This window comes from Taudactylus pleione, unplaced genomic scaffold, assembly GCF_031769625.1.
Source record: "Taudactylus pleione unplaced genomic scaffold, aTauple2 ptg000039l, whole genome shotgun sequence".
NCBI classification, from domain to species: Eukaryota; Metazoa; Chordata; class Amphibia; order Anura; family Myobatrachidae; genus Taudactylus; species Taudactylus pleione.
This window is the reverse complement of record NW_028284441.1, coordinates 7543365-7564865: the sequence shown is the minus strand read 5'-3', so window position 1 is coordinate 7564865 and position 21501 is coordinate 7543365. Positions and strand designations below refer to the sequence as shown.

General features: G+C 44.6%; 1 protein-coding gene and 1 pseudogene across 2 annotated transcripts in view; one reads left to right on the top strand and one right to left on the bottom strand.

Annotated features, from left to right (window-relative positions):
• Positions 1–14194, bottom strand: part of LRCH2 (leucine rich repeats and calponin homology domain containing 2) — a 181624-nt gene extending 167430 nt beyond the window's left edge. For both annotated transcript variants that reach the window (XM_088453038.1, XM_088453043.1), the window contains exon 1: positions 13867–14194. In XM_088453038.1, coding sequence (XP_088309164.1) covers positions 13867–14194 — 328 coding nt within the window. The remainder of the gene's footprint in view (positions 1–13866) is intronic.
• On the top strand, positions 7012–7129 carry LOC148538591 (5S ribosomal RNA; annotated as a pseudogene).
• Positions 14195–21501: the final 7307 nt, after the last annotated feature.

Here is a 21501-nt window from a genome sequence, read left to right as displayed (position 1 = left end):
TTCCTCCAATGCATATGCATGAGAAGAAGACAGTGTATAAAAGTCCAACTCTGATATTTGGTGAAACAGCATAAATGCCAAAACAAGGGCGTTTAAAAGTAGTCAAGGTATTCCAAACTTCAAAATAATGTGGGATTAAAACTGTTTTATATGTAAACAAGAGTTTATCTTAATAAGGAGAGATTCATTAAAGAGGCACAGTGAAAATTAACACCACAATTATGAAGTTTCAGGGGTTAATATTAAATGTTTACTGTAGGTCAGTATCAACACAATATATTGGTACCCCATTTATATTTAGTCATCATTCCTAAACATAAAAACTACTTACAAATACAATCTTTTGAAATGGGATAGGAAGGTTGTCATGGCCTGGCTGATCCGTGAGTAGGATAAGCATTTCTCTGCTCCTCTATGATGCACAATAAAAGGGGAGATAAACATTTTTTCATTAAATCTCTCAAATCAGAATATAAAACGTAACCACCAAGTGCTCAGTGCACATCATGAATGCAAAACATTCTACAAGCACCAACCCAGGCCGCGGCCATAAATAAAAGCAGCCACAGCTCGGTGGCTGCAAGGACAGCCCCAACACGCAGCCTCCTAACTGGCACTCACTTGAAGAGGCGTCAGTGCCTAATATTTATTTGGGTGATTATCGAGGCCGGATTAGTAGGGTTCAGAAGGGAGTCAGCGGGAGTGCAGTGTGCCCCGCCATCCTCACTGTAACAGTATTTTATCATTACAACAAGGGTGTCAAATACAATTCAAAGACAATCTACTCTGACCAGACTATCATATACCAACTGTACACGTCTGTTATATCCTCTATTATTCAGGTATTTTAGCGGTCTGCCATAAATGTATAACTCAAGCAAAGTATATAAAGGAACAATACCTGCCAAGGCGATCACTGACCTCTAGTGGACATAATGGAAAAGGAAGTATGTTCTATTAAAATCTTATATTAATCTGGAATTCGGCCTTCATTCCACTGTTGTACACTGTTAATCTCAGCCATTACCAAAGGTGTGCAGAAGATATTATATATAGATGACAGACAAATAGCAGCACTCGTATAAGTGTAGCTGCCCAGTGAAAAGGAAACAGTGGGCCTGATGTACGCAATGCCGATATTTATGCAGATGGAGTGATTGTTTGCCATTGTGCATGTGTGTAAGCCGCCCTGTGCACGTGCAGCTATTGTTATGCAAAGGAGCGAGTGCCAGGTAGTCAGCGTTTGGAAGAGGTAATGGGGGTGGCTAGGCAAACTCAGGCATGTATGACTATTTAAATGCCGATTCATGGGTGTGCAGAAATTAACCACTGCGTTCTCCATCACGACATGAGCGCTGTCTGCATGTCAGAAGAGACGCGGTGTTTGAGACCCGTCAGACATGCCTCATATGCTGCGTAGTTTTTACCGATGTTTACGCTGGTGCGAGTCGCCGGACAGCAGTGGGCGTCCCTATGCTCGGCTATGCTTTGGTAAAATTAGCATATTTTTACAGCTGTGTTCCATACAGCTACGATTGCATTAGTGTACATCTCTGAGTCAGGCCCAGTGTTTGATATGGAAATGCTTGTACTAACAAGCAGCCAGCACTCTAAATGCTAAGAAAATCAGGTACGGCAGAATGGAAAGAGGGCATTTATTTACATTTAACCAAACAGGGCTACACCTCCTGCATTACCACAAAGTAATCCCTCGTATGAGTGTCGCTACTACCGTAATTGGCTGATTAGTGCGCAGCTTGCAAAAGGGGGAAATACAATTCCCTAAGGAGTAGACGGTAGACTTGGAGATCATGGGACACTGAATAATATCTGTATATGGAACATCCCAGAGACCATAGTAAAGTAAAGCCCCATCTACTGTGTCTTGTTTACTACTCTGGTCACCAAAAGGTTCTCATTAAGGGGTTTCTTCAAAATCCACAAAAGTAGTTGAAAATTAAAATTTTCATCGACTTTTGCAGAAATTCGGTATCTGGCCATTCATTATAAAGGTTACACAGGAGATATCACGGATATCTCCTACTTACCTTTCAATACCAATCTGGGCCACTGTCCCCATATCGTATGGGGACCAAAATTCATCAAGATCCGAAAATACTACATTTTCTGGGGTTGACAGCGGGAATCTTCACCATCTTTCGATGGTGCCGATTCCCGGACCCCTACTTCATCCTTATTGATTTTTGCTCTGAGCTACATAATTGGAAAGGGGTGTGAATAATTTACCCAGGTTTTGGTCTAATAGAAAGACAGAAAAGATTGCAGGATAACACAGGCAGGACCGTAACTAGCCATTTCGGGGGCCTGGGCCAGAGAGAGCATCAGCTGCTGTGTAGGACAGAGGAAGTAAGCCGCGCCACAAACAAGCCGCACATGCACAGAAGCACATTTTGGTTGGCCAGGTGTCGCAGTTGACATCAGCACACCTCCGTGCGGTACAGGGGTCTCGGCAACTGTCCATCGTACTATCCTCCAACAAACTCTCCCCCCATCCATATGAGACTGTGAAAAAAAATCTGTGATCTTTGGGCTACCGTAAGTGCAACATGCAAGGCGTCGCAAGCCGGGTCGCAGCCAACTGAATTTACCCCAAAACTATGTACGTTTATTAGTAGTAAGAACGGAGTCGGTATGAAATACCGATTCCCGGCATCGGCAGGCCGACAGAAGCACAATTCCCGGCAGCAGAAGCCCAACAGCGCTGGAAATCCTGATCATCGCTAAGGTAAGTATAAACTAACCTAACCCCCTAACCCTAACTCTCCTTAGAGGTGCCTAACCCTAACCTCCCCCCAAGTGCCTAAACCTAACCCCCTCCCCCATCCCCGCTGCCAAAACCCTAAGTCCCCCCCCTGGGGGTGCCTAACCCTAACCCTCCCTCCCCCTAGCCTAACCCTCCCAGGGCGGGTGCCTAACCCTAAGTCCCCCCCCGGGTTCCCTAAACTTAACCCTCCCCCGCCGCTGCTTTCCACTCGCGGCGCCCGGCATCCCTTCGATCGGGATGCCGGGCATCTGTCTCCCGGAGTCGGGGAAATGACAGGCGTCTAGATATAGACGCCCGGCATTTCACCCTCGCCGGGATATGACAGTCGGGAAGCCGGTTGTCGGTATTAAGGCAGCCGGTTTCCCGATTGTATACCGTAAGAACAGATGCCAGGTTGAACAAAAAACTGTAGTTTCTCTGTCCAAAGTTTAGTGTTCATTCTAGGGTGGGCACTCCTCTATGCGTGCAATCCCAGAAAAGGGTGTGGACACTAGAAAAGGGTCATGTCATTGAGACGCGCCCCTTTTCTCACTGTCTGAGGTATGCTCAGCACTGACGAAAATGCACACAGCCTCTAATCACACTCAGAACTTTCCCCCCACGGGACACCGCGGCTTGCAGTTGGGGACGGCTGTTTCAGCGGGGTGCCCCCATAAGGGCAAGGCACATTTCAGCGACTTCAAATTGGAAAGGGTGCAGCGCCCCATTGAAACAGCCTAGTAGGTACCCTGTAAGTTAGAATTTGATACATTTAGCCCATGGTGATAACTGTTCAACATATACATTAAATGGAGATACAGCTGGTAAACTTGAAGGGGCTCATTTAACTGTGGGAGTTTCCTCTTGGTTTTAGCTCCCAGGTTAAGTGCCCGAAGCTATTCAATTATTTTACGCAGTAAACCCATAGCTAACACATTGTAAACCATAGCTGCCAGGTTAAGTATCTGGAGCTATGCAATTACCGCCCACCATAAGCCCGGCACTAACCTTGGAAGCACTAGTACGCACCTCAGGAAGGGGACATTGATTAGTTCAACTTTGGGAACACTAGAGATCAGGAACAAGAATCTATGGTCTGCCATGTGTTTAGACCCCCATACATCAGCAATCGATTGTGGAAATTCTGCAATTTGCAATAGATTGTGTATAAAAATCTGCAATGTATGGGCTTCACAGATTGCAACCAAAAAGTGATTGGAATTGTTAAATCAGATTGTCCAACATGTTGGATTTCACAGGTGGATTGGGGCTGTAGATTGCTAGTGTATGGCCATGCTCGGCAGATTTGCAGACAGTTACCAATAAAATGATGGGCCTTTCAAGATTGGCAGATCTCTGTTTGCCGCAATCGATCTGCAAATCACTGAAAAAGATCTGTAATGTATGGGTGCAGATTGCTAGATTGGGAAATACTAAAATCGGGCAATAAATCTTCAAATTGTTCATTTGTGGTTTTCAAATTGCTGATGTATGGGGGCCTTTACACCATGAAAGGAAGAAATGTCCAAGTGTCAAAAAATTGCAACTTTTTTGTGTTATGACTTTTGGTTTTAGAACATATGTAAGGGTCATGTCTGATCTATAATTAAGGAATATTAGGCAGCAAAAAAGGGAAGTAGGAGCACAAAATGTAAGTTCACAGTTTTCAAATCACTTGTTAGCCCGCATCTAGAATATTGAGGACAGTGTTAGGGTCTCCTGCCTTATAGACAGGTGTCAGAGTAATCACAGACTGAATACCTTTAGAAATCATCTATAAAGCCATAGATCAGTGGTTCTCAAACTCGGTCGTCAGGACACCACACAGTTCATATTTTCCAGGTCACCCAGCAGCTGCACAGGTGTAGTCATTACTCACCAACACATTTTAAAATATCCACAGGTGGAGCTAATTATTTCACTTGTATTCTGTGAGGAGTGTCGAACCTGGATTATTGGCTGAGACAAGATCAGTTTAAAATTGAATCGCAGCGACACCATCTTGCGACTGGCCGCAAGACGCCATTTTACGAAATGGCCGCCTAAGCACCATTTTAGATAAACTCACACTTTAGTACATGTGGCGATAATACTATTAGCATCATGCGAGTGCATCTGTGATCATCGCCATGGGTTGCGGCGATTCACCAAGAGCCTATTTCATTACTTTACGTATTATAAAGGATATATATTTCAGAAATGGCTTTACAGTATGCCAAAATTGCATTAGCTGAATAGAGCAAGTGGCCAGGTGACAACTGGCTTGTGTAGATAAGCTTCCTGGAATAATGTCTGCTCTCACTCCAGGTGGTCTGGCTCAAATACACACCTTACATTAGCAGGCTTCCTGCAATGACATGATTTCAAAGACTAGAGTGTCATCTTAGGTCTGTCTCTTGTAGCTGGGCTATTTGCATTTCACACAAGAGACTGGGAGAATAAAGAGTTTTTCTTTTGAAGCCTGGGACAGGTGGGGGGGACTGCTGACAGAGTGGGCATGTGGAACTATCTGGCTCAGCATGTCACCCTGCTAAAATGTTCACTTAGTGAGAGTTAAGTGCACCCTTCCTCATATACACATTAATACGCACAATTGCGCTGTTAACTGGTCGCATATTAGCGAATGCATAAGACTTTGTATGAAACCGATGTTTTTATTAAGCTTTGTGCGCACGCATCTGCCCCAAGTTAACTAGCGTCCTTATATCAAACCCCACATACTCACACACTACATATTCACACATAAGGTTTAATAAGCTTTAAAATAGAAGATTTAAGTTGGTTCAGTTAGTTTAAATGCTGTGAAATAAAGATATTTGATAACTAAGGTTTTATACCTGTTAAGACAGCCGTGTTTGGGTTCGTACTGATGCATACTCTTTCAACAGAATTCGGGTACTATCGGTGTGGAGATCACATCAGGCATTCTCAACTTATGGACCGCAGAAACTACAAGCAACAAAATGTATATTTTATGAACAACTGTTAGGATGTAGCATGGGGTCGGGAGGGAAAAGACCCTCAGTTGTTAGAGGCTGGGCGAGTATTTGAACCAGCCTGTTAAATGCACTGTAACATATGCTTCTCCCCTGGGAACCAATTGCATAAGCAAGAAACTTCTCTATTGTCCTGTCTATTCTGGGGGGGTATAAACATGTGTGCTCAAACACTGGGTCTTTAGTCTTCTTGCTGAATGCTGTTTGATGGAGGTTTTCTTTCTGAATGCCGGGATCTGGTCCAGAGGCGCTTCGTATGTATACTGTACTTGGGTCTGTATAATTCCTTTGCGCTAAATTGTACACAGATCATAGCGTGTAACTGTACTTTTTACTTGAATAATACTTTGTGCATTGGAACCACATGTTCTAAGTCTGGAGTCTCTATTTACTGTATGACTGCGTATGCAAATTAAGCGTCATCCTTAGAGGTTTATAGGTAGGATTTTAGAAGGTACAGGTAGGGGTATATAGAGGTTCAATTTTAATATCGTCAGGAGATCTGGAAGACATGCACTGTGTGGGGTCCCGAGGACAGAGTTTGAGAACCTGTGCCATAAGAGTACACTGCAGCACTTTACAGTTCGGCACAAACACCATAGTAAGACTGCGTAGGGATGCAGTCAATATCCCAACCGCAAGGATTTAGTCGCTTACAACGCTGGTGCCGGAATTTCCGAAGGTAAGTAGCGGGGTTGGGGGGAGGGTTAGCGTTAGGCACTAGGGGGGAGGGTTATGGTAGGGAGAAGGGGAGGGTTAGAATACTGACCGTCAGCTGTCAGTATTCTAACCCTGTCGGGATACCGGCACCGGGATTCCGACTGACGGGATCCCAACCACCGGCATACCGTACCCAACCCGACTGCATAGTAACACTGACAGTGGTAAGAAATCCAACTTGCAAGCTATAGGAAAACAGAAGTTTGACATATGAGGTTGAGTAACACATATTGGTTATTAATCTAGCCAGACAGTAATGGGAAAAAAGTTATTTGCGGTACTATATGATGCAGTTGTACAGCAACATTGTTTTTGGGGTGTGTGAGTAGTTTGAGTATAGCAAGAGAAAAAAAAATGTAACCCTTGCTTGTACGGTGTTTAGGGGGGTTAAATTCGTACAACAATAAAGTTTGCTGATGCGTTACTTTTTTGTTTACTTATTATTTTTTCAACTAAATGGACTATATATTTAACTAGTCCTACATAAATTTATAGTGCTTGGACCAGTTATACTGCAATTTTCCCCATAATCATTACAGCCATACATTACTTGAGTTGCCCAATCTCGTCTGATCTTGGAAGCCAAACAGTAATTGGCCTGATTAGTACCTAGTGGGAGACCTCTAGGGAATACCAGGTGCTGTAGGTGAAAATACTTATTTGGGATTGTTTTTGCACTAGGTCAAGCATTGTAAATAAATTATCGTACTAGTTTACAGTATTGATCAAGTTATATCAAGTCTGATTGTGTGTACTGTATAATTTATTAATATTTCACCATCAGACCTCATTACACTTTTGAAGTCTGATCATTACAGGTGATTTATTTACATCATCTGGTCTCTATGACTTAATTGTATGGTACTATGCTATTTTAATTATGTATAATAAAAGTTACATTTTAAACATATAAAAATTCATTCACAAGAGTGCCCCAGGCAATAGCCCTACTTTTTTCTCTTTGTTCTTCAGTATATACATATTGGACTTTGGGAGCACCACCAACAATAAGTGATTATAGTAATTATACTATTAATATTGAATGGTTGGTATACTTTATAGAATCCACCTCCAGTTCTGTGCAGAATCCTTCCTTTTTTTTTCTTGTAATGGTCTACTCGCAGGAGGCGTGGCCACTCCCCCTTAGAATACAAAAGAAAGAAAAAAACGGGCCCATGTGTCAGGCCCGAGGTACAATCTGCAGTAACAAATCATGATCAGTTTTGTAAATGATTACATTGTGTCTGGGTAGCGCTAGGCGACTTATGAGGCAAAATAATTTGTATTATTTGCGGGCTTTGAATGCACTTCCATAAAAGAACAATGTTCCGTGTGCACAGTAACAGGCAGTGTAGTTTTACTGACAATGGCTAACTTCTTTGTATATCAATGTTCCGTTTGGCTCATTCTTTGTTCGACTTATAAATTAAACGAAGCAGAGGCTTAGGTTCTTCCTTCTCCAAGCTGCCATTACTAAGCACAAAAAAAGACCAGGGGGGAGGAAGAGGAAGAGGAAGAGGGAGAGAGAACGCATTAACCAAAGCCATAGTATTTTATAAGTTTAAAGCAAACAAGTCCATTGAATACATGCACAGGTTTACTTTTCTTGAGGACTTCAATAAGAAGGTATTACCTGGTTTCACACTAGGTCGACCAAACCTATCTCACGATTGGTAAGTGTATACACACTTGCAAATCGTCTGCCCGATGCACCGAGCTTGACAGCTTCAATACGGCAGGCATTTAAATTGCCTGCCCAGTTGAGCCGTCAACCACTGCCGGGTCCAGCGGCATGTGCACGGGCGAACGGCGCATCGCCCGTACACACCAGCAGATGGCCGATTATATCTGAAAGATATATTTGTCATCTGCTGTGCTGCAAAACAGATCGGATATGTCTGTAAACTACGTCATTCACAGATATATCCGCAGTACACACTCGGCGATGCACTATAGATATATCGCCCGTTCAGTGGAATAGGCGATATATCTATCAGTATCTACCTAGCTTAACAGATACAAATTCCAGTGCATAGAGAGAATTTTCAAAAACAGAACCATCATTTAAATGCTTAATTGCACAACGGTTACAATATAATAGTGTGTTCAAATATATATATAGTTCCAACAATACTTCACACCTTATTTTCAATATAAGTTATATGCACTTATCTAAATCAGCATGCTGATATGGGCGATATATAGAGAGCTAGATAGATATTATAATTTTTATTTTTTTTTCCTCCCTAAACATAGACATTCTGTATTTGAAAACCTACTGCCGCTCAGCACTAAAGAATGCTCCTCAGTGGAATTCTATAGAGAGAAATCACAAAGACCATAAATGTGTTCATGCCTCTAGCAACAAAGCACCACTCAGAGGCCAGGACACATGAAAGAGACTGTAAAAACCTACGGAACACTAGTCAACCCCATTACGAAATAAATGTTTTGCCATTTTAAATGGAAGATTCATTTTAGTTGCACATAACTGCAGATATTAAATATTGCAATAACACATTGATAAATAGAAAGGTGCTCCAAAAATAAACTGCATTCTTTTTCAATCTTAATACAACGGTATTGAAGATGGTTAACTAAAAACGAAGTCTAACTTTTGTTACGACATCAAATCACGGACCACTTAACAATGATCACATTTGCGGTGCGATCTGGGCGTGCTATTAGCTGCCAAAATTGCACTACAGTATATGATAATACCGCCCGAATGTATGACTGTTCACCTGCGGGGACAGGGGCTTCGAAAGCAGACAGTACCTGAAATGTGTTTGCAGTGAAGACATCGCAACAGCAGTCTCTTCACTCATCTAGTGTGACTGCTGTGCATGCGCCATTTACTAATAATGCATGTACAGCGGCCATGGCCGATAAATTTTGCAAAGTGCATCCCATAGGCCACAGCAGCACAACACTATCTCCAGATGGCGTTAGCTGCAGGGGCCAAACTAGCTTGGTAAATCTGACAGCAACGGGTGTATGCCAGAAATATTTAATGATAAATAGGACCCTATATGAAGCCAACATTTGTAATCACTTTGTCTTCAGCTTTTGCAATCACACGTTTCCAGTGATCCAACGAGAACATAGGTAATAGCCAAGTCTGATGAAAAAAGGATCCTCCAATAAATCACACACACATACACTAGTGTTGCAGTGGAGAAGGCTATCACTGCTATCCATAAAATCTACTAGTCTGAACAGCAGAGTCTGATAGCCCCTTGTTTTCTAACTCCAAGAACAATCACAGATTGCTGGAAGTGAATTATAGGGGCAGATGACCGTACAACAGCACACCACCTGCCTACACACCAAGGATATAACCAAACAGGGAACAACAGGGCACAGATTATTGGAGATGCACAGCCAGATGCTGGGGGAAGAAAGGACTGACACAAATATACTGATTTATCCATTTGCCCAATTTCATTAAAAAAACATTGTCACAGGCCGACTATAGCACATGTACTGTGGATGCAGTAATCACTTGGTACTGTTATATGATGGAAGTTACAGATCACACATGATGATGCTGATTAGCTAATGCTTTAAAAAAACATTTCAGAAAAGCTGAGTGATTGATTTAACAGTTGGAATTACCAAGTCTCTAGCAGGTGAAAAACTCAAGTACACATCCAGTTAATCCTACACTATTATATAGAGTTTTGGATAAAAGTCAATATATATTTATTCCTCCAACTTATTACTGGGCGGCAAGTAATGTAGGAAACTAAAGTGTGACAATGGGCACAATTCTGACCACATACATGGGTTACATGAGTAATTATAACTATGGAAATATGAATACACATAGTAAAAGATGTCCACGTATCCAATTAATCTAGTTCAGTTGACCCACATCTGGTACTTCTGTGACCATGGAAATATATTGCTGGCTTGATTTTACAATTATATTATCATAGAGGACAGACTTTAAAATAAAATTGTACAAACTACAGAATTAAATAGAACTACTGTGTTGCGGACTATAAAACACTACTGTAAGCAAACAAAAAATATATATATATACAGTGGCAGAGCAGAATAATACGTGCCTGTGTTGTATGCAACAATTTACTGTTAAGACTTTTTATTAGTAACACTCCCAGTGGGTCAGTTTCAATTAGTCACAATACTTACTGCGGGCTTGTAGTCTTGGACTTTAAAGCCCCTAGCTATTCAACTACAAGCCCTTTTCCTTGCAAGTTAACCCATATATTCCGGGTTAAGAGTCTGGGGTTTTCGCGGTGGGCGCGGTAAGAGCAGAAAGCCTCAAGAGGAGGCCAACATAATTCTACATGAAGTGCAACCTGTGGGCTGCACCCGAGTAGCCCCGGTCACTGCCACAAGCATGGCTAATTAAATTGGGCCCTTTACTTACAGCCCATGAGGAGCCAGGTATAAGCTACTGAATTAAATTATGTTCCATAAATGTCAGCTACACTGGCTTTTCTGAGAGAACGGGTATTGCTGACCACACTTAAGGGGTATATGTATTAATAGTCACAGAACTGCCACAGTTATTATAGTATCCCTTCCGCTGCAGATATTTTCATTTTTAATGAATATATCCCCACTATTTACTAAGTAAAACTTGTAAGGACCGCAGTTGTGATAACCACTCTCCCTGCAAGTTACTTCTCCGGCATTTTGCAGGAGTTTATCAAAATTTGTGAAAGACTCCACCAGAGGAAATCTGACACTGTGTACATGCGCAGTGTCAGTTTCCTCCACTGGCCGGATACTGCAGGAGAGAGATCAGAAGAGCTCTCTCCTGCTTGTAAACCACCATAGACTTAAAGCGGTTTACACAGCTGAAGATGGTGTAAACTAACAGAGCCAAACTATTGGTACATAGGGGTCACATCGTATTCTCTATTGAAATAATGGGGACTGATCTGCAGTGCTTATAAACATTATGCAGAATTCTGTGAAATCTCCTGCATTACGCTGTTAGTATATAGCAACAATCCATAAAATTATCTACATAATATTATGAAAAAATAAATTTGATAAATAGAACAGTAAGAAACATTCCCTAGCAAATGTACACTGTATAAATACAAATGTATACAACTGTAACGCATGAAGACAAATACAAGAGTCAGAACACCAAATATGTAGTAAACTAAGGTGATACATCGGAACAGAACACATGTGAATGTAGTAAATAGTGGGGATTTTAATGAGACACACTACCTGTACATGCAGTTAGTGCAGGGGTTCCCTTGGGCCGGCCCTTAACAAGCAAAATGCAGGGGCTTCCTTGACAGACTATTTGCATGTGAAATTAAGTGTAGAAGTATGTGGGATAGACTACCTGTAAATGCAGGGGATTTTCTAGGACAGACTACCTACATGTACAGTAATTAGAGGGGCTTCCCCAAGACAGACAACCCATACGTGCAGTAAATGCAGGGGCTTTCCTGGGCCAGACTACCTGTACATCCAGGAAGTACAAGAGCTTCCCTGGGACAGTCTACTATACATGCAGTAATTATAGGTGCTTCCCTTTGACAGACTACCCCAGTAAGTGCAGGGGATTCCCTGGAACAGACTACCTGTATATGAAGTGAATGCAGGGGCTTCCATGGGACAGACTACATGTATATGCAAGGCTTCCGCTGGTCAGACTACCTGTACATGCAATAAATGCAGGGGCTTCCCTGGGACAGACTACATATGCATGCAGTAAGTACAAAGGTTTTCCTGGGACAGACTACCTGAATGTGCAGTAAATGCAGGGGCTTCTACCTCCATGAGAAGTGGGTCACTTAGTGCTGGAAGAGGGTCACCGTGTGCTGGACGGAGATCCCTATGAGAGGTGAAGGGGGTTATTTACTGCTGGATGGGGATCCCTGTAAGAAGGAGGTCACCGAGTGCTGTATGGCATTTCCAATGAAGGGGTTGGGGGTCAGGCTGGATAGCGTTCCCCATGACACAGAGATGACAATGAATGTCACTCAGTACCACTGATGGTGGATGATACACACAGCTATGTGAAAGTGACATCACCTGGGCCTGTGGTGTATGTAGGATAGATAAAGCTATGGCACAGTGACATGCCCTGGGATGGTGGTGGACGATACATAGAGCTGTGGCACAGTGACATGCCCTGGGATGGTGGTGGACGATACATAGAGCTGTGGCACAGTGACATGCCCTGGGATGGTGTCGGTGGATAATACATAGAGCCATCTACAGTGGCATGCCCTGGGATGGTGTTGGGAGGATACATAAACCTACGGGACAATAACATACCCTGGGATGGTGGTGGAGTACACATAGACCTATGGCACAGTGGCATGCCCTAGGATGGTAACTGCGGTGTATGACAATTGCATACCCTGGTGTGATGGTGTTGATGTATGACAATGGCATGCCCTGGAATGCTGGTGGAGTATTCATAGAACTATGACAGTGGCATGCAGTAGGATGGTGACTGCGGTGTACGACAGTGGCATACCCCGGTGTGATGGTGTACGACAGTGGCATACCCCGGTGTGATGGTGTACGACAGTGGCATACCCCGGTGTGATGGTGTACGACAGTGGCATACCCCGGTGTGATGGTGTACGACAGTGGCATACCCCGGTGTGATGGTGTACGACAGTGGCATACCCCGGTGTGATGGTGTACGACAGTGGCATACCCCGGTGTGATGGTGTACGACAGTGGCATACCCCGGTGTGATGGTGTACGACAGTGGCAGAGCTGTAACTAGACTTTTTGGTGCCCTGTACCAGAAAGAGCATTGGCACCCCCTTCATTTTTCAAAGGGACATCATGCACCCAAAAAAGGGCCATGGCTTCATGGGGAAGGGCCAGGTAAGAGATAGGGGAGGCCAGGAGATGCTGGGGATGAAATAAGAGGAAGCTACAAGCAAGATTGATAACAGAAATTTGATAGGCCCAAACAGCGCCCCTTGACCTGTGGTGCCCTGTGCGATGGCACCGGCGGCACTACCCTAGTTACAGCCCTGAACAGTGGCATACCCCGATGTGAGGGTGTATCACAGTGGCATACCCCGGTGTATCACAGTGGCATACCCCGGTGTATCACAGTGGCATACCCCGGTGTATCACAGTGGCATACCCCGGTGTATCACAGTGGCATACCCCGGTGTATCACAGTGGCATACCCCGGTGTATCACAGTGGCATACCCCGGTGTATCACAGTGGCATACCCCGGTGTATCACAGTGGCATACCCCGGTGTATCACAGTGGCATACCCCGGTGTATCACAGTGGCATACCCCGGTGTGATGGTGTATAACAGTGGCATACCCTGGTGTGATGGTGTATGACAATGGCATGCCCGGAACTGAGCACCATCCTGCAGCGCAGACCGCTGACAATAGCCCCACCTGCTTGTGTGGTGTCCGTCAGATCGTAGCCGCTGCCCGGAAAGTCCCTCAGCTTACGGCCGCTCAGGTTTAGGATGCCGGAGCACACCGCCTCCTCCAGGGCCCGGTCCAGGCTGCGCACGGTGTGCTGATGCAGGGTCCCTGTGCTCCAGTGCGGTCCATTGGGGAAGCTGGGAAACACAGACACCGAGCCGGGACACAAACCGGGTGCCGTGCTGATAACTCCCCCTGCGCCGCCGCCAAGACCACCTCCTCCCTGCACGGTGACGCCTCCACCCTGCCCACCGGTGCCCCCCACCACGGCCGCCGCCGTCTGACTCGCCGCCATTGCTGCCCAGGAATAGCCCAGAGCCACTGATACCGTTATAGCGGCAGCAAGTGCTCGGCTCAGTGCGCATGCGCAGTCACCGCTACTGCTGCTACAGGGGCCTTACCAAGAGCGGAACAGGGGGAGGAGGGACGTACCAATCACCCGGACAAGGGGGGCGAGTCCCTGCTGCTGCTGCTGCACTGATGTCTCTGTCTGTCTGTCACCACTATACACCTCTTTCCCCATTATATTAGTTACACATCACTCACTTTCTCTTTGTCACACCTATACACCTCTCTGCTATATAATAGTCTCTGACTCGTATACAGATGTGTCCTCATACATCTAGCCTCAATACGCCGGGCGACTTGCCTGTCATGAGTGAACCGCCGGGTCCCGTACTACTCTGCTAGCGTCAGGCGTCTTTAGGACGCACCAGCAGACTGTGCCAGCGGCGGATTGGGATGGAAAATTAGCCAGGGAAATTTTTAGAACTCTGGAGCTCATTCAGACCCGTTTGCTAAGATGCGTACTCTCGCTGCTGCCGATGGTATGCAATGTGCGCTTATGTATACATCGCAGTGCGCATGCGCATACCTTAGCGAAAGTACACAATGTGTTCGCTCGCTGCACATAGACAGCCCAGCAGAGTGAGTGACGGGTTGGCCATTAAAAACGAGGGAGTGGAGGTGCAAACGCAGGCGTGCCTGAGCATCTCAACGGCGTTTTAGAGGTGTCCATAATTAAAAGACAGCATCATAGTACACGTCACCTGGCTTGTTTTTACACTGAAGTGCTCACAGTGCTTGCGGCAGGGTATGGTCAACCTCAAGCGCTGCGATAGCATCCGCTGTTACCCGATGTACCGATGGTTGCATACACTTCCTGGACATGACGTGAAGTGGGCGTCTTAAAACAGGCTGGTGGGTGTCAGCATACACCATGTGATCGCTCTCTACTGGGCGTGCTAATGCTTTGCTGTGCATTAGCACTGCCTACGCAATTAGCATACACATCGTGCAAGCGATCACATCTACCGAGCAGGTCTGTATCAGGCCCTCTGTTGAGAGGAAGGGATATGGTGAGGGGTCAGGATACTCCCTCCTTATAGGGCCTGAATATAAATTGGATGCAGTCGCGGCAACTACTAACCCCTTGCATGATGCACAGCGGTAAATACAGCGAAACACCAATACAGATGCAGTCAGGGGTGCCACAACATTTTTAGGTTCAGCAGGCCAATCATTTTGGTGCCCCTAAATTGCAAAGATGCCCCCTCAGGCACAGCTTGAGTAGTCCGCAGACAGAACATTGCAGTGCAGCTGCAGAAGTCACATCTCTTTCTATATACACCATACAGACAGCAGCATGGGGGAGCATTGCAGTGACCACCATATAATGCAGAGAGCATCGCAGTGACCACCACATAATACAGGGTACATCGCAGTGATCTGCATATAATGTGGAGAGCATCGCATTGATATATACTGTATATATATCCCAACAAAGGATAGATCCCGCTGTCAGAATGCCGACGCCGGCATCCCAAAGGTCAGTATTGGGGTTAGGAGTGGGTTAGGGGTTAGGCACTGAGGGATAAGGTTTAGGGTGCGGGGAGGGGGAGGTTAGTTTTAGGCATTAGGGGGCAGGGTTAGGTTTAGGAACCAGAAACGGAGTGTTAGGGGTATGAAGAATATGAGGGTTAGGATACCGACCGATACGTGTCGGTATCCTAACCCTGACAGGATTTTGACCACCGGGATCCCGAGAGGCAGCATTCCATACTCATTCCATATTATTTATATATATATACACCTCTCCATTATATAACATAATTTTCTGTCACAACTATACACCTCTCAGCTATATAACATCACTCACTCTCTGTCACACCTATACACCTCTCTATTATATAACATAATTTTCTGTCATACCTATACACCTCTCAGCTATATAACATCACTCACTCTCTGTCACACCTACACACCTCTCCATTATATAACATCACTCACTCTCTGTCACACCTATACACCTCTCCTTTATATAACATCACTCACTCTCTGTCACACCTATACACCTCTCCATTATATAACATCACTCACTCTCTGTCACACCTATACACCTCTCCATTGTATAACATCACTCACTCTCTGTCACACCTATACACCTCTCCATTGTATAACATCACTCACTCTCTGTCACACCTATACACCTCTCCATTATATAACATCACTCACTCTCTGTCACACCTATACACCTCTCCATTATATAACATCACTCACTCTCTGTCACACATATACACCTCTCCATTATATAACATCACTCACTCTCTGTCACAGCTCTACACCTCTCCATTATATAAAATCACTCACTCTCTGTCACACCTATACACCTCTCCATTATATAACATCACTCACTCTCTGTCACATCTATACACCTCTCCATTATATAACATCACTCACTCTCTGTCACACCTATACAACTCTCCATTATATAACATCACTCACTCTCTGTCACACCTATACACCTCTCAGCTATGTAACATCACTCACTCTCTGTCACACCTATACACCTCTCCATTATATAACATAATTTTCTGTCACAACTATACACCTCTCAGCTATATAACATCACTCACTCTCTGTCACACCTACACACCTCTCCATTATATAACATCACTCACTCTCTGTCACACCTATACACCTCTCCATTATATAACATCACTCACTCTCTGTCACACCTATACACCTCTCAGCTATATAACATCACTCACTCTCTGTCACACCTATACACCTCTCCATTATATAACATCAGTCACTCTCTGTCACACCTATACACCTCTCCATTATATAACATCACTCACTCTCTGTCACACCTATACACCTCTCCATTATATAACATCACTCACTCTCTGTCACACCTACACACCTCTCCATTATATAACATCAGTCACTCTCTGTCACACCTATATACCTCTCCATTGTATAACATCACTCACTCTCTGTCACACCTATACACCTCTCCATTATATAACATCACTCACTCTCTGTCACACCTATACACCTCTCCATTGTATAACATCACTCACTCTCTGTCACACCTATACACCTCTCCATTGTATAACATCACTCACTCTCTGTCACACCTATACACCTCTCCATTGTATAACATCACTCACTCTCTGTCACACCTATACACCTCTCCATTATATAACATCACTCACTCTCTGTCACACCTATTCACCTCTCCATTATATAACATCACTCACTCTCTGTCACACCTATATACCTCTCCATTGTATAACATCACTCACTCTCTGTCACACCTATACACCTCTCCATTATATAACATCACTCACTCTCTGTCACACCTATATACCTCTCCATTGTATAACATCACTCACTCTCTGTCACACCTATACACCTCTCCATTATATAACATCACTCACTCTCTGTCACACATATACACCTCTCCATTATATAACATCACTCACTCTCTGTCACAGCTCTACACCTCTCCATTATATAAAATCACTCACTCTCTGTCACACCTATACACCTCTCCATTATATAACATCACTCACTCTCTGTCACACCTATACAACTCTCCATTATATAACATCACTCACTCTCTGTCACACCTATACACCTCTCAGCTATGTAACATCACTCACTCTCTGTCACAGCTCTACACCTCTCCATTATATAACATCACTCACTCACTGTCACACCTATACAACTCTCCATTATATAACATCACTCACTCTCTGTCACACCTATACACCTCTCAGCTATGTAACATCACTCACTCTCTGTCACACCTATACACCTCTCCATTATATAACATCACTCACTCTCTGTCATATCTATACACCTCTCTGCTATATAGCATCTCTTAAAGTGCTATACACTACCAGTCAAAAGTTTTAGAACATACCCATTTTTCCAGTTTTCATTGAAATTTCTGGAGTTTAATGTTTCAATGTACTCACGCAGATAACAAATAAACAATTGGAGATAAAAAAAAAATATATAGAATAATTTTGTTTAATAAAATTAAATCTAAATTGTTGACTCATTTAAGTAGCCACCTTTTGCAGATATAACCCCCAAACACATTTGTTGCAATCTTTCTACATTGAAAATCAAATATTGTTTGGGGAGTTCTTCCCAGCACTGTTGCAGAAGTTCCCACAAATGTGTTGCAGGTGTAGGTTGCCTTGCTTTCACCTTTCTGTCCAGTTCATCCCAACTAGGGATGGACATTGACCATCAATGGTTAACCACCGATGGGAATGGCCAGCAACGTCCTCCACATTTCTGGGCTGTTCTGATCTCCACAACCGCCGACAGTACTGAATTTTGGGTGGCTTGGTAACAGCTTGCAGCTCCATTAGTCACTGATAGCTTTAATATAGTTTAATGAACATAATATGAAGGAGGCAGAGATTAATTAATGCATTGTATGTTACTTTAATTGTACAGTGTCCAGCTAGTTCCATTTATAATTCTTGGGAACTCCTCTTGGCAACCAATCATTCAACACCATAATAATATGTTACTTGAATCAAAATGAAGTTACTGTTAGGAGCAGCTGCGGCTCATGGCGGGTCTCGGATGTTGCCAGGCAATCGGGACGCCGCATCATGCTGCCCACTATAGATTATGATCCAGACTGGCCTCTAGTAACGGGGGACTTGATTGGCTAATTGGTTATGTCTCGGCTGACTGATTGCAGCCGGGACAGCTTGCTTAGAATTAGGGGTGAGCGGGTTCGGATTTCTGAAATCCGAACCCCCCCGAGCCCCCCCGATCCGAGGCAGATCCGAGTCAGGCTCGACTTTTCCCGCCTGACTCGGATTCTGAAATCGAGGCAAAACGTCATCATCCCGCCTTCCGAGTCTCGCGGGTTTTGGATCCTATATAAGGTACCCGCGTTGGCGCCATTTTCTCACTCGGCTGTGGACAGTGAAGAGGGAGGGTGGGAGTTAGGGCTGGCTGGGCTGTGTAGTGTAGTGTAGTGCAGAGTAGTGTTGTGCTGTGCTGTGCTGCGCTGTGCTGCTGTTGTCCATAGGGGCTGTGTCCACTACTTCAAAGTCCATAGGGGCTGGCTGTGTTGTGCTGTGCTGCTGTTGTTAATAGGGGCTGTGTCCACTACTTCAAAGTCCATAGGGGCTGGCTGGACTGTGTTGTGCAGTCAGTTGTCCATAGGGGCTGTGTCCACTCCAAAGTCCTGTGCAGTGTCCCAGTCCTAAAGGGGTGCTGTAGTGTTGTCCAGGGGGTGCTCTGTCCATCAGGGGTGCTCCCCCTAAGTGCTAAAAAAAAAAATATTTTTTCTGTGTTTGTGAATTGTGTGCGCAGTAGCCGCACGTGCATCAACAAAGTAGTGCCAAGCGTGTGCCTGTGTCATAAGTAAAGGGCCGACTGGCTTGACCGTTAAAGGGTGCTGTAACCCTCAAAGTACACTCCAAACCAAATAACAAAATATTTTCTGTGTTTGTGAATTGTGTGCGCAGTAGCCGCACGTGCATCAACAAAGTAGTGCCAAGCGTGCGCCTGTGTCATAAGTAAAGGGCCGGCTGGCTTGACCGTTAAAGGGTGCTGTAACCCCCAAAGTACACTCCAGTCCAAACCAAATAAAAAAATATTTTCTGTGTTTGTGAATTGTGTGCGCAGTAGCCGCACGTGCATCAACAAAGTAGTGCCAAGCGTGCGCCTGTGTCATAAGTAAAGGGCCGGCTGGCTTGACCGTTAAAGGGTGCTGTAAACCCCAAAGTACACTCCAGTCCAAACCAAATAAAAAAATATTTTCTGTGTTTGTGAATTGTGTGCGCAGTAGCCGCACGTGCATCAACAAAGTAGTGCCAAGCGTGCGCCTGTGTCATAAGTAAAGAGCCGGCTGGCTTGACCGTTAAAGGGTGCTGTAACCCCCAAAGTACACTCCAAACCAAATAACAAAATATTTTCTGTGTTTGTGAATTCTGTGCGCAGTAGCCGCACGTGAATCAACAAAGTAGTGCCAAGCGTGCGCCTGTGTCATAAGTAAAGGGCCGGCTGGCTTGACCATTAAAGGATGCTGTAACTCCCAAAGTACACTCCAGTCCAAACCAAATAAAAAAATATTTTCTGTGTTTGTGAATTGTGTGCGCAGTAGCCGCACATGCATCAACAAAGTAGTGCCAAGCGTGCGCCTGTGTCATAAGTCAAGGGCCGGTTTGGACATCTGGTCCGGACTGAAGGACGTGCCAACAATTTCTGACAAGTCTACTGTCACTGCATATGATACTGTCCTCAAAGCAGCAGCGACAAGCGTGCGTCTGTCTGTTAAAGGGTGGTGTAACCCTCAAAGTGCGCTCCACAAACAATAAAAAAATTCTTCTTTTTTTTTCTGTCTTTGTGAAATGTGTGGGCTGTAGCCACACCTGCATCCTTAAAGCAGCAGCGACAAGCGTGCGTCTGTCTGTTAAAGGATTACATCGGTGACAGCATCCAAGTAGGCATGTCAGACAGTCTGTACCTGTACTGGCAGGAAAAAGAAGCAATTTGGAGGTCCCTGTACAAACTGGCTCTATTTTATCTGAGTTGCCCCCCCTCCAGTGTGTACTCCGAAAGAGTGTTTAGTGCAGCCGGGAACCTTGTCAGCGAAAGGCGTAGGAGGTTGCTTCCACAAAATGTGGAGAAGATGATGTTCATAAAATGAATTATCAACTCTTCCAGGAAGACCAGCCTCCAGAAGGTACAGAGGGACCTGTGGTTGTGGATTCCAGCAGGGACGAATTAATACTCTGTGAGGATGAGGATGTACACAACACTGAAGAGGGTGAGGAATCGGTGGATGAGGAGGATGAGGACGACATCTTGCCTCCGTAGAGCCAGTTTGTGCAGGGACAGATTAATTGCCAGCTTGTTTTGTGGGGGCCCAAACGAACCAATCATTTCAGCCACAGTCGTGTGGCAGACCCTGGCGCTGAAATGATTGGTTTGTTACAGTGTGCATGTCCTGTTTATACAACATAAGGGTGGGTGGGAGGGCCCAAGGACAATTCCATCTTGCACCTCTTTTTTTTCTTTGAATTATGTACTGTTTGGGGCCTAGTTTTTCAAACTGCCATCCTGTATGCCACTGCAGTGTCACTCCTAGATGGACCACGTGTTTGTGCCGCCCACTCGTATCTCTTAGCATAGTCATCCAGCTACTGTACCTCTGTGCAACCTTTTGCATATAAAAACACTATTGTGAGGTGTTCAGAATAGACTGGAAATGAGTGGAAATTAAGGTTATTGAGGTTAATAATAGCATAGGAGCAGAAAAACACACAAATTCTG